The sequence below is a fragment of the Lissotriton vulgaris genome, chromosome 7, assembly GCF_964263255.1.
Source record: "Lissotriton vulgaris chromosome 7, aLisVul1.2, whole genome shotgun sequence".
Classification (NCBI taxonomy): Eukaryota; Metazoa; Chordata; class Amphibia; order Caudata; family Salamandridae; genus Lissotriton; species Lissotriton vulgaris.
The window spans coordinates 793214371-793228732 of NC_141695.1; the positions used below are offsets into that span (position 1 = coordinate 793214371).

Sequence of the window (14362 nt, forward strand, 5' to 3'; positions counted from 1 at the left end):
AGGTAAGGGCGATTTGTACGGAAAAGCACACTATCACATACACACTGTACGGTCCTTACGCCCCATGATCGCAGGGTACGGTGCGAACCCCTGCGATCATGGGGTGTACGCATCGTACCCCTGCGACCGAAGGGTGTACGCACCGCACACCCTGCGAACATGGGGTACGGTGCGTAGGCACCATGATCGCGGGGTACGGTGCGTACCCCCCGTGATCGCAGGGGTACGCACCGTACCCCTGTGATCATGAGGAGTAGGCACTGTACCCGGGGGAGGGGGGGCGTCCCGTACCTGTTTCGAGGCGAACTCTACTTTTACGGCTGTTTTCGGCTGCCGTAGGAAAAGGGTCGTAAGGTGCGTACCCGACACGAATCGTACTTGCTAGGTCGGAAAAACCAGCCGCGAACCGTACGGATGTTGCGTACAGCAGGTTCCGAGGAAGAATCGCGTGGAGATTTGAATCGTACGGTCATTGTACGATTCATACGAGTCCGGCTCCCGGTACGAATCGTACTTCATCGTACATGCGGGGGATGTGGCAGGGTACGAATCATACGGAAAAAACGCTCCGAACGGCTATTCGGAGCGGTTTTTCCCGAATCGGAATCGACCCCAAAATGTAATTAAATTAAATAACTACAAAAAATGTAACAAATATATTTTTTTTAAAACAATAATATACCAAAAAATTACATCATATGCATTTAAAATATATACTCAAATGCATAACAATAATTAATAAACAATATTTTAAACAACTATATTTTTGCAAACAATATTAATAACTTCGATATTTTAAACATCTATATTAGTTACCTTAAATCGATATTCTTTACATCGATATTCTTGCTGACCACAATATTTTATACTCGATCTTTCGGTATAACGATATTTTAGACTCGATATTTTGTCTGAATACCCACCAGAAGCACATCGCTCAGGCTCTCATCACCAGCCAAATGACCTAAGGCAAAGTCTGATATGTAGGGATCAACATCAAACTCCTAAACAGACTCCAAACAATACAGAACGCTGCATTTAGCACCTTCAAACTCCTAACCCACACCTACAAAGACCTTCACGACATGAGCCCAGCCTACCTCAACCAGAGAGTGAACTTCCACCAGTCCACAAGACAACTCTGCACCTTCTCCTCACCTACGCCCTGGTATCCATAGAAACGGCGGTCATTCCTTTTTCCCACCTTGCACCCAAACTCTGGAATGACCTCCCCTTGCCCCTGCGATCAGCACCAACACTCCTGGAGTTCAGGAAGAGAATGACAACCTGGCTCTTTAACAAATAGCTCGGAGCATCGAAGAACCCCCCTCCCCAGCGCCTGGAGACCCTCACGGGTGATAAGTTGTGTTTAACAAATCCCTCCTGATTGACTGACTACCTCTCCTGTACACTTGTTTCTCCACTTCTGGGTGAGCTTGTCTTCACTCATAAAGCCACTTCTCTGTGATCCGTGCTGAGGCCCCGTTCACCCACTTTTTGTCAAACAACTGGCAGAAGTGGTTTCCAGTTTCCATCCAGGAACTGGTGATGATAGGGACTACATGGTCCTATCTCCCACTCCGCAAAAACAGCGGCTACCATCTAAAACATGAAATGACATGACCAGACCACAGGGCCCTGGTATCCATGGACATACAACTGGAGACTTATTGTATGCGTTCAACCCAATTGGTCGTGGATAAGGTCAGAGGTCGGGTTTGGACTGGCTCAGATCATTCTTACAAGTGAAAAGTCGATGTGTGAGCAACAAACAGGAAGCATTAGAAAACCTTATGGACTTCGGTTATAGGGTTTTTTTGTAGTCACCTGCCACTGCCACAGCCCTTAATATCTGTGTAACAGCTTAATAAGTCAGATAAACAACCACAGGAATGAATTATTTAACTAAGCAGGGACAATGCCCAACTTTATTTGACGTCAATCGCTCCAAGCAGCAGAAGGAAAAGTTTCAGACAGAAATGGAAATACGGATGGTCTTCTGCAGCATTTCGGTAGGCAAGAGCATGATTAAATCAGTCATTGATTTTGAAGGTTTAGATACTTTCCAAATATTAATTTGTTCTAAGTTGCACCTGGGAAGCGCAGTTGATGGCAAACAAGAGATCAAGTGGCATCCTGTGGTTGTGCAGACTGTGTAGTAGGAAAGCCAGAGAGCACTGGACCATGGGGAAAGAGGCTGACCACGTAGACAGCACTTATGCTCAAGGTATCAGTCCGGAACTGTAGAGTTATTCCATCAACTTGTCAGATAGCTAATACATTCCACACGTGATCATCTTAAGGTTATGTTCCCCTTAAAGCCTTAGCTTTAGCTGTGCAAATATGAAATCCTCCCCTGGCCAAATCATGCCTCCTTCAGGTTCTTCACAGAGTATAAACTGAAATTCAATAGGATGTCACTCAGTGTTAAAGAAGGATCTGGTGTAGTATTAATGCCACCTCATAAGCTCAAGCCTTGTAAACTTTAGAAAAGCCTGCAGGTCTCGCTGTTATGTTATGTTATGTTAAAAAAAAAATTGTAAAGCGCACGTACACCAGATTTGTGTCATGGCGCTACTCTGAGAGGTACCTGAGCACCTAGGAGTTACTCGTAAGCTTGTCTAAATAGCCAGGTTTTGAGAAGACTCCTAAAGCTAAGGAGGTTGGTACATGATCGGATTTCGGTGGGGAGAGAGTTCCAGAGTCTAGGAGCCAGAGTCTAGGAGCTAGAGCGGCAAACCTAGCACCACCTGTAGGAGAGTAGGTTCTGCTTTCCTATGGTCACCCCACTTTTTGCTTTTTGCTTCACTGGTTTTCGACTTAATGTGGCTGTGGGCCTGCTAATCAGACCCACAGCCCAGCTGCTCCCTCTCTAAATTCACTACAATGCACTTTAGGTGCATTACCAATTGGATACTGGGTCACATTATGAGCCCCTGTACAGTGTACTATAGGTACCCAGGGCATAGGTGCATACAAGGCCTACCAGGGGCTGCAGCATGTATTATGCCACCCCTGTCTGGCCACTCACATTGACACAACTGGCTGATCACTCAGATGGGGCAAGGTCGTGTAATCACCCCTTGCTCAGATATAGTATTCCTATATCTAACCTTATATCTAGACACATATACACCTATAAGTCACTTCTATGGCAGGCCTTAACAATCCTGGAGGCAGAGTGCTTGGTTTTATGTGAGATGGTGCTCTAGCATGAGCTGAGCCTGTCTGCAGCTTTCGGAACCATGTCCTTATAGCTGTTCTAGGATATTGCCATATCATATACTCTTAAGTGCATTATGAACCTCGCAGTTAAATGCTAACTCTGGTTTGGCTTTATCAAAACATGTTGAGTAAGGTGTCATACGTTTTGGAATACTACCCCCTCGCCAGTTCTGGCGACGGGGGTATCATTCCACCCTTCTAGAGGGAGAAGACATGTTGTCCCTACTATTCCCGGTTAAAGTTAACCAGAGCCTCAGCATCACAAAATGGATGCTGCTGCCACAGACACAAGTCTGACCTCCTGCTGCTGGGAGTCCTTCCAGCGAGGGAGGCTTGGACAGTAGGTTTCCTGCCTTGGGAGGTGCTAGCACCACCCCAGACAGGCTCTTGTGTATTGGGGTAGGGAGGGCTGAAAGAAATGACACAAGGTGTCCCATGCATAGTCCAGTTCAAACCGGTGCTGGGGCTTCCCAGCCCCAGCTCTGGCACAAGCCAAAGGGAAAGGGAAAGGGGTGTAACCACCCCCTTCCCTGGTCCCACCCATAGGAGGGACCTAGCAGGTAATCCAGCCCCTAGATTTGGTATATAGGTAGGAGCGGAGTCCCAAGACTTTAGATTAATCCTGACTGAAACTCTGAAATGAAACTCTGGACCTTCGACGATCTACTTTGCAAGAAGACGACTGAAGAATCTCCCTTGTGGTCAAGGAGTGACCACCCTGTACAAGCAGGCACCATCCAGCGATCAACGGCTTGCTTTGTCGACGCTCCCGCCGGAGGCCGAGCACAGAGCCTGACAAGAACCGGATTTGCAGACATCCAACAGCCCAATCCACAGTCCCAGCAGAGCTGAGACCCGTGGAGGCGACGAGAGACGTGGGACCAGCCATTTTGAAAAGTCTGCGACTTGCTAATTGTGCAGCACCCAAGGCACCCTCGAAGCTGTGCATTGGGGATTGAAAGCCCCAGCCCCGAGCATCATCTGCACCGAAGGTAAGCCCTGCACACTCCACGAGTTCTGCGTGGGGCCCTTCTGCATTTTCCTGCTCGACGCGTCTGCCCGGTCTCTTGCCCGCTGGCTAATGGCCATCTTGGCGACGAACCTTTGAATTTACACAGCTGATCTGGTTGCTCCAGACTGGCCCTTGATTCCCTCAAAAGAAGCAGCCCCTCAGACCTTGCTGGTCTGAGTAAGAAGCCAACTTCGTTTCCTGCTTGGGTTGCCTTTGCCAAGGCTTGTTGACTCCAATCCTGAAGCCGACACCGCCGACAGCGAGAGCCTTTGTGGGACAGTCCGTGCCGGACTACTGGTTGTCATCGACGCCTCCTGGTCCACGTGGCTGCAGAGACAAGCTTCACGACAGCACCTGATTGCTTCACGACATCGCCTGGTTCCTTCGTGGTCACTGGCTACTGACGCAGACTCTGTCCCCTCTGCTTTCAGGTCCTCTTCATCTTCGATCCACCCTTGGATCCACCCGGACACTTCTCTCCTGGCCGCCTGCAGCATCTTTCTTCCAGGCTCCATAGGATTCGACGACGAAACCCGACACACTTTGACACCTTCGCATCCGCTTGCTGTGGGTGAGGTAGTGCGAGTACTTCGGTGGGTGCTCCTGTAGGTATTGACTATCCAACTATCTAGGTTTCAAGTAACTTTCACTGAGTCCAGTCAGAAGTGCCCTAAAAGAACTAGTTTTCATCTTTTACGTTCCCATTCATTCTCTATGGTAACTTGCGTGTGTGTTTAGACACTGCACACGCATCCCGTGGGTCTCCTGCTTCCTAACTCTTAGTAGCCCCAGCGATTCCCTAGGCCCTAGGCCTATTCACTTTTCGTGTGGTGGTTCTTATACCACTATTGTAGTATATGGTTTAGCGTGCCCCTAGGGCCCTACTCTATTTTGTGCAACTTATTGTATTTTAATTAAATATCTTGTATTGTGCTTGTGCCTCTGACCTCATAAAGAGTTCAGAGGGTTTGTCTAGTAATAAATAACATATATTTTATATATATCCTGTGTGGTGTCCTTTCATTTGGTATTAAAGGGGTTACATTTAGGTAAAACAGCGGGCTTCACATGCCCTCTTGAGTTTAGCCTAAGACTGCTTTGTCCATGCTACCCCTAGGATAACTGGTCTATAAGGTGGACTTTACAACCATCACCATAAGGGTTGTTTGGACTGGTGCAAGGTGCTCACTAGAATAGTGAACATCATATACCAGGCCAACTTCTCACACCACCCAGGCGCTTTAGTTTGAAGACGAGGTTGACAGCAGGTGCTTGTGGGCCGAACGCAAGTTTTGCATAGGTAGGTGCCTCTGAATAAGGCCATTCAACTATTTAGGGCTCCTTCCATTCAGAGATTTAACGATGAGACAGCATACCTTGAAGGTGCATCGCTGTGGGATGGAGAGCTAGTGCAGTTTCCTCATGAGGGGGGTGGCATGATGGTGCCTAAGTTGCTGAAAGATCAGTCTTGCTGCTTGGTTCTGTACCAGTTGTAGGTGTTTGGTTAGGTATAGTAGGATGCCAAAATATAGCGGGTTAGCGTAATCAACATGTGACAAGACCATGGCAAGAACCACCGGGTTCAGAGCTTCCTAGGTGAGAAATCTTCTGATCTTTCTTATTTTCCTCAACTGGAAGAAACAGGTAGATACCACTGACCCAATTTGGGACCTCATGGTGAGGTCATGATTTATTGTCACCCTGAGGCTTTTTGCCGAGGCAGATGGGGAGAGGGGATTGGCCTAGTTCCTTTAGCCAAAAATGAGAGCCCCACCGTTTGTGAATGCCCCCTGTTAGAACTAGCTCCGTTTTGTCCGGATTGAGTTTTAGGTGATTGCTATTCTTCCACAAGCCTAATGAATAGCATGGTAGAATGGAAATCCCAGAACGAGTCAGAGGAGTTGCTAATGGCGAATATAGTGAATATAGCTCCTCAAGAGCAATCTCTGCACATCTTCTAAACATGGTAACAAAAGTCATGAAGTAACATGGCGCCTCTGAGACAACCTAAATCAAAACCATATTAGGGCCTCCTCCAGTGGCTGGTTCCCTGACAAACACTGACAAGTAAAGAAACAGAGTAGAGCCTTTGAATCCAAAACCAAGTCACCTGGTTCTTTTTTCAGTGTGATGTGGTGGACCATATCACACCTTCTCTGAAAAAACGTACATTTACTACTGGTGAAAGAAAGTACCAAAGTGGAGGTCAAGACCCTCCGTCTTGTGCACAGGCTACTAAATGATCATTCTTACAATTACGCAGGCAAAGTCTTCCAGCTTTACCAATAACAAACATACTGGCAAACTATTGAAACAGATACAAAATGTTTGCTGCGACGGCTCCTCGTTACAACTCATGCTGTCAGTATAATCATTTCAATTGAAACACAGAATGGATACAATACCCAAAATACATTAAGATGGTACACTGAAGTCCAGGACTAGAAAAAAGATTCTGTGTTGATAAAGTGCGTGTGTCTGTGTGTCTTTGTACACATATATGTTATATATAGACAGGGGAGGGCAGTGAACGGGATATTGTATTCCGCTTCCTTACATTTAATTCAGTGCTATGATGAAACACAACGCTGCATGTTGTATGTTTTCATCTCTGTGCCTTGATGGCTGGCATTATGTTTACTTTGCAGATGTTTATTCTGTGTTATACTTCCACATCTTCAATGGTTAAATGAATGAATGTATTAACTGTTCGATTAATTAAAATCATTATAGTAAAAAGCAAGAGCATTGTTAAAAAGCAGTAACCTCCCTACCCCCTACAATCAATCAATCAATCAATCAAAACATTTGCACACTACTTACCCGAGAAGGTCTCAAGGCGCTGGGGGGGGGAGGGAGTGCTGCTACTGCTAGAATAGCCAGGTCTTAAGGAGTCTTCTGAAGGTTAGCAGGTCCTGGGTCTGCCGTAGGGGGATGGGGAGGGTGTTCCAGGTCTTGGCAGCGAGGTGGGAGAACGATCTGCCACCGGAGGTTGCTCTTCGGATGCGGGGGGACTGTGGCGAGGGTTAGGTCAGCGGAGCGGAGCTGGCGGTTGGGGATGTAGAAGCTGAGTCGTCTGTTAAGGTATGCTGGTCCGGTGTTGTCGAGTGCCTTGTGTGCATGGGTGAGGAGCTGGAAGGTGATCCTCCAGTTGACGGGAAGCCAGTGCAGGTCTCTCAGGTGGGGTGTGATGTGGCTGCGGTAAGGGATGTCGAGGATCAGGCGTGCAGAGGCTTTCTGAATGCAATGAAGTTGTTTCAGGAGTTTGGCCGAGGCTCCAGCGTACAGGGCGTTTCCGTAGTGCAACCTGCTGCTGACGAGGGCCTGGGTGACTGTTCTTCTTGTTTCTGTGGGAATCCACCTGTAGATCTTCCCTTTAATGTCCTTGACTTTATAAGCGTCCGTTGACCTTTGGCACAAGTGCAAATACTCAGAGTTACTTATATTTCCATATTTGAATAAAACGATTAGCTCGCACTCGGTTTGCCCTGCTTGTTTATGAATGATGTCCTCTACAATGGTGTGAGGAATTATAATTTGTTCTGTGTATTTTGAAAGTAGGCGTTATTGAGCATGGCCACTCATATACCTTTCGAAATTTCTGCCGCTGGTGCAATCAGAGCACGTAAATAAAAGGAAATACAGGCGCAGGTGCAATCAGTATACACAAATAAATACCTTGAAGTATGAGTGAACGCTGTTTCAAACAGTTCCTCTTCGTCCAAAATTACACTTTTCTTGAAAAAAAAAATGTAGAAGTTCTATAGGATATCCCACAGCGTCGCCAAAATTATGTAGTAATCCCAGGAGGCAGTTGTAGTGGAGAAGAGGAGCTTTAATGCAGAGAAACAGCTTGAACATCCACAGTATGCAGGAGACAGGCTAACACTGCCCAACTCCCACATATAGAATACAGAGCTAAGGTAGAACCATAACAATTCTTAACCCCTTGTATGCTGATGACGAACCCCAGCCGTCATGCACTACGGTGCTCGTGTGCTGATGACGGCTGGGGTTCGTCATGGCCCGCCCCTGTTCATTTGTTTACCGCACAGCGGCGGAAACGGGCCAGCAGCGAAGGGGTTAAAGGACTACAACAACTCTTAAAGGGGCATACAACAGAGGAAGGAAACCCGGCTCTAAGCTGCTACCTTGGTGGATGAAAGATAAAATTCCTTGTGATTGTTCTTTTGATCTTGGTAAAGTCAGGGATAAAGTGTTGGCTTATCAGGATAAGATGAAGAGTAGTTGTCGTGGTTCAGCTTCTTGCAGTCCTAAGGTTAATGTTGGTGATTTTGTGCGTGTGAAATTTGGTAGAGTTTTTGGGAATAAATGGAACAAATGGTCTGACCCGTTAAGGTGACTGAGGTTTTTACCAAGGCTGTAAGGGTTGATGGTGGTAAAATCTGGAATTTCAGAAGGATTTCTCTGTGTAGAACTGTGGATTCTGGGATAACTCCTTGTAAGACTTTTGATCTTAAGACCCCTTCTCAATCAACCTTGACCCCTCTGCATTCTGCTTCCAGTGTCAATGATGATTTAACTTTTTCTGCTATGTTAGATACTTTTGGTTGTGAGCCACAAGCTGAGAATGTTGATTTGCCTGTTGGGGATGCTGTTGTTCCTGTTGACTCTGCCTGTACTCTTAATGATGCTGTTATTCATATTGACTCTGCTTGTACTCTTAATGATTCCTCCAATATTAACTCTGATCTTGCTGTTCCTGAACGTATTGTTGTACAGCCTGTTAATGATTCTTTCAGGAGAAGTGTTCGTGTAAAGTTTTCTCCTGTCAGATTGCGTGATTATATTCATTAATTCTTGTTTTCTTTTCTTTTTTTTTTGTTTTTGGATTTTTTTCTCAAAGGGGGAGGATGTGTTGTATGCCCCTTTAAGAGTTGTTGTAGTCCTTTAAGAATTGTTATGGTTCTACCTTAGCTCTATATTCTATATGTGGGAGTTGGGCAGTGTTAGCCTGTCTCCTGCATACTGTGGATGTTCAAGCTGTTTCTCTGCATTAAAGCTCCTCTTCTCCACTACAACTGCCTCCTAGGATTACTACAGCTTACACGAAAAAAAAGACACTGCCCTTACCTGTGAAACTAGAAACTTCAGGCTATCACTTCTTTCGACTGAATAAGAATTGAACAGTAATCCCAAAAAGTAAGGATAACCAATATCACTAACCCTGGGCTCTGGAGTAGCGAGCGCGCTGCCCGGCGTAAAGCGCTTCCATGCCTCGTCGAGGGTCGTAAGACAAGTGCTATATAAATGCAATTACAATTAGAAAATCAAGCAAATAGTGGGCAGAAAAAGACACGGAAAGAAGCGAATGAGAGAGTAGATGGTTAAATGTGCTTTTCCCTTTGTGAATGAATCTCGCGGGGGTATTTTAAAGACAAGAATATACACTTACTTTATAACCATAGACTGACCAGTGCATGTCATTTTTTTCGGAGAGAGAAAGAAGGGACATGCCAGGGAGTGAGGAAAAGTTCCCAACAATAATTCAACACACTCACTTGATCTGCCCGGCACCCCTTCCTTCTCCGTCTCCAGCTCCTTGCGGTCTGCTTCTCTGCCCGTCTTTTATCCCCGAGACAAGTGCCTACGTGCCATGTCTTGCGCGTCCTTCCCTCCTCTGCGACACTTTCCCTGTCCCGGGACCACCGGCGCTCTCCGCTCGCCTTAGCCTCAGTTTAGGTCATGTGATCGCGGAGGCGGGGCCAAGACAAGCAGGAAACAGACAGAAAGTCAACAAGCCCCGGAGCACTGAAGCAGCTTTGTCCCGAAACATCGTGCCGTACTTGTTCCAAGTTTCTTTACCAAGCGCTACAGGAACCACCGACCTACAGACCCCCCCCCCCCCGCCCCTCCCTTAGCTTTGAAGGAATCCCTGCTCCATCCATGGGCGAGGGTCACTGCTGGGCGACTTTACTGCTCATTGCAGGGGTGTCTGTGGCTGCGAGAAAGCGGAATGTACTGCTTATCATCGGTGAGTCGCAGACGACTTCCAAGCTTGTTGTGTTTTTTTATTTCAAATATTGTATGGAGTTTGTTGAAAAGAAGCACTTGATAGTACGAGTGTGTCGGTGCACTGGAAGGACAATGCAATTGCTTGTTGGCAGGCTGAGTCAAAGACGTGAACACCACCAGGATATCCCGGTTAGACGATGTTATGCACATCTGCACACATGCGATCCAATGACCGACGCGCGACTCGCCTCTAGAGCGTGACCCTTCCATAGCTGCCAAGTTTTCCGCTCGGTCATGTGTTTTATGTTTTCAATCCACTTATATATGCCATTTCAATGCTCGTATATGCTGCTCTGTGATGGACACGTTATTGAAAGAAGATAAAGCAATTACGTGTCTGTAATGAGATAAATTACAGAAACTGCGCCTTTTCTGTAATTAAATGGGCTATAATAATGATCTTAAAACTGCTTCACCATCCTTCATTGCTTTATTTAAGGGAACTACTTTACTTCGCATGTCCAACATGACCCGCTTAAAAGGGGGCCTCTGATGTAAACAAAATTGTGTTGTTTAAAAATTAAACTTGGATGTGTGTCTCCTGCACACTGAACATTATTATTATTTTTTTTTAAGTGGCAACAGGTAGGTAAGAGGAAGGCAGGGTCGGTTGTTGTTCCCGTTCAGACTGATGCAGTGGCTGTGTCCCTTGCCCCTGAAGCGTCCTAGCAGTTGCAAGTGAAGTGGTCGCACCAAGGTACAGGATACAAGAACACACATGTACAGAGGCCAACTTCTGATAACAGAGCAGGCCCGGCTCCAGGAATTTTTATTTGGGTGGGCCAATGGTGCATTAGGGTGGGCCACTGCGGCACTCGCGGCCGGCATGACTCACGGGGCAAGGGAGATGGGGCAGGGGGTTCACGCGGGGTGGGGGCACGCGGGTGGTGTTTAAGAATAATTATTATTAAAAAATATAGCTTACCTTTCCGTTGGCTGGGACCCACGTCTTCTCGGCTCCTGCTCTCCTGGCTCTGGTAAGAACAAGATGCAGGCAGCCTGGCTCCCTCCCCAAAGCCAATCACAACACTGCAAGCAGTGTTGTGATTGGTCGGGACACCGCCCAGCCAGGGCCTTATGTGGAGGCCATGTTCTCTATGCAGGCTGCATTGCAGCCAATGCAGCCTGTATGGAGAAAGACAGAGTGGGCATGACTAGTTTGGGCAGCCCCAGAGGGCCGACCAAACAGTCTGTGCACTCATGACCTGGCAGCTAATTAAATAAACAAAAACCGAAAGGGCATGACAGGGCCGGCTTTAGCACTAATGCGAAAGTCTTGTTTGGCGCCCCACCAATGACCTCTTCATCCGTAGATACCATTACTACCACCCTTCAACAGTGCCCTTCAACCCTCTGTAGCCCCTCTCTCATATGCATTTCATTTGTTGTATAGCGCTACTCATATCAGTGTAGGGTGTCACAGTACTTCACATCACACACACATTATACAGAGATAATGAATGATGCAAGTAGGTAAATCAGTCTATAGGGAATGTCGCATAAGCCAATGAGTATTAGAAAGTGTAGGACTCGTGTCATCCATACTGGTGGGAAATATATTCTAAAAGGGTATGGTCTGGAGAAGCACAAACTCTGGATTTAAAGCATACCCTAATGGTTGGTGGGTTGGCTATACTAATAAAAATGTATATCTGCACAAGATAAATCTTTTTAGCAACATTAGAATAATGAAAGACTGAGGAAGTTCTAACTATAGCTCTATTTTTTTTATTCTTTTTTTAATTACAGGTTTTTACAACATATTATTTATAGCCCCTGGTTCCCCCCCCTCCCCACCCACCATGAGGACAGGTATTTCTATTGTTACATACATAGGTATTGCAGTACACGAATACGAATTCCTTAAGGAGGGAGTAAAGGAGAACAGAAAGAAAACATATTAGCATCAAAACTCAATACACTCTTAATCATACATTTCCTTCTGTTATGATTTAATGAGACACAATTTAGTATTATCAAAAAGGTTGGATTGAGTTATTTGGTGATTAAAGAATTTAGCATTTATCAAAGGCTTTTTCAAATCCTGTATTCAGTGCGCCTGAATCCAATCTAGCAGAGGTGCCCAAATTTTCATGCCTCTATTCCGAATATTACGCCCCTTTTGTTTATAAATGGCGACTTCGAGACTACATGTTGCGAGTAATCTAGCCTTCCATTGAGAAAAGGATGGTGGAGTGGGATCGAGCCAGGCTGATGCGACACACAGTCGAAAGATAGCCGTTGCCACGAAAATCAGCCCTTGAACCTGTCTAGGACGTTCTTTATTAGAGATGCCCAGCATAACCTCTTCAGTTGTTATGTTAATCCTAGCATGGGTAATGTCCGAAAGAAACACAGATATTTAATTTATAACGTTTGTTAGAATATTACATGTGGCGAACATATGAACACTGTCTGCAGCGGGAAGCGCACATCGTGGGCAGGTAGTGCCTTTACCCGTCCCCCATTTAGCAATTTTATACGGTGTATAATATAACGAAAAATATGTTTTATAAAACTGCGCCTGTAGTTTTATGGACATTAAGTAAGTAAGTGACAAATCATATGCAATAAGGGGAATGCGGGGTGGAACTTCTAGTTTAATTTGCCATGCCGCCCCATGTTTGTCCATATCATCTGGGAGTAAGGCGTTAAAACTTTCATAGATCTCACCAATTCTTGGGGGCGTGTTGCTGCGTATATTTTCTATGATTTGTCATATTTGAAATTTAATACGACCACCCCCCCTTTTTTAGTAGGAAGTCTCTCACCTGAAGATATTTAAAAAAATCCCTGTTGGGGATGGTATAGTCTTTTTTTTTAATTTATCAAATGATTTAATTCCCTGAGTAGAAAAAAAACAACCAAGTTGCTCTATCCCTAATGCACACCAGCTCCGTACATAGGAGTCATGAAATATTTCTGGGAGATCTGTATTCTGAAACACCGGTGTGTAATGTGAAAATCGGCCAAGACCAAGTAGTTTTTTAACCTTTCCCCAGACTTTGACAACACTAGTGATGGTTTTGAATTTCACTTTTTTAAGGTGATCAACATTAACGTGTCGCCAGAGACAGCTTGTGCTCCCGTTCCCCAGGATGAGTTCTTGCGGTGTGGGAATACTCAGATCATCTGGGTTAGAGTTTAGTAATCTTATGCTGTAATTCATAACCAAAGCCCAGTAATAAAGGGAAGGAAGGAAGTTCTAACTATATCTCAACACAAACAAAAGGTGAAGTTCTAACTAAACCATTCAGGTTTGTATGCAGCTCTTTGATGACAGTTCATAGGTCACTGTTCTATGTTAGGATTGTAACTTCTGAGCTGCAAGTAAAACAAGAATCACTGTGACAAAGACAGTAACCCACTGAGCTATCCACATAAAATACAGTTGATCTGCATTTCAAAACTACCAACAAAGGATTGCTCTCCAGCAGGATCAGTAATCATCAGTTAACTGGACATTTTTATTGTTTCCTTGCATCCATGGTCAATATAATGATAACAAGCATTTACAATGCAATAGGTCTCAGGATAATTAAATTTGAGCTATTGGCATTGCTAAATATTGCAACACCAATTGCAACAAAAGTCAATAAATTGTAGGCCAAAAAAATGTGTATGTATTTTTGTAGCAATGGTGGCATGCTGCGCTGTAGATGAATATGTTTAAAAGTAAAGTGCGCCATACTGCGATTGCTACAATAGTTAATTGTGGATGCGTTAACAAATTATGTGTGCACTAATGGCTGGTGGTGTGTGTGCCTGTAGAAATTGTGCACTGATGGCTGGTAGTGTGTTTGTGCCTGGTGAAAGTGTGCAGTGACGTCTGGTGGTGTGTGTGCCAGGTGGAAGCGTGCCCTGACGGCTGTTGGTGTGTGTACCTGGTGGAAGTGTGCACTGCTGGCTGGTGGAAGTGTGCCTGGTGGAAGCGTGCACTGTCGGCTGGTGGTGTGTGTGCCTGGTGGAAGCGTGCACTGAAGTGTGGTGATGTTTTTGCCCGGTAAAAGCGTGCACTGACGGCTGGTGGTGTTTGTGCCCGGTGAAAGCGTGCACTGACAACTGGTGGTGTGTATGTCTGGTGATAGC

The 14362-nt window shown here is 45.6% G+C and overlaps 2 protein-coding genes across 3 annotated transcripts in view; one reads left to right on the forward strand and one right to left on the reverse strand.

Moving 5' to 3' along the window:
- Nucleotides 1-9970, reverse strand: part of SLC26A11 (solute carrier family 26 member 11) — a 300059-nt gene extending 290089 nt beyond the window's left edge. The window contains exon 1 of one of the 2 annotated variants that reach the window (XM_086931048.1): nucleotides 9760-9970. The gene's annotated coding sequence lies outside the window, so the exon portion shown is untranslated. The remainder of the gene's footprint in view (nucleotides 1-9759) is intronic. The other variant, XM_086931049.1, reaches the window with a different exon arrangement.
- Nucleotides 9958-14362, forward strand: part of SGSH (N-sulfoglucosamine sulfohydrolase) — a 275269-nt gene continuing 270864 nt past the window's right edge. The window contains exon 1 of the mRNA XM_086931051.1: nucleotides 9958-10232. Within this exon, the coding sequence (XP_086787177.1) occupies nucleotides 10145-10232 (88 nt within the window). The 5' untranslated portion in view covers nucleotides 9958-10144. The remainder of the gene's footprint in view (nucleotides 10233-14362) is intronic.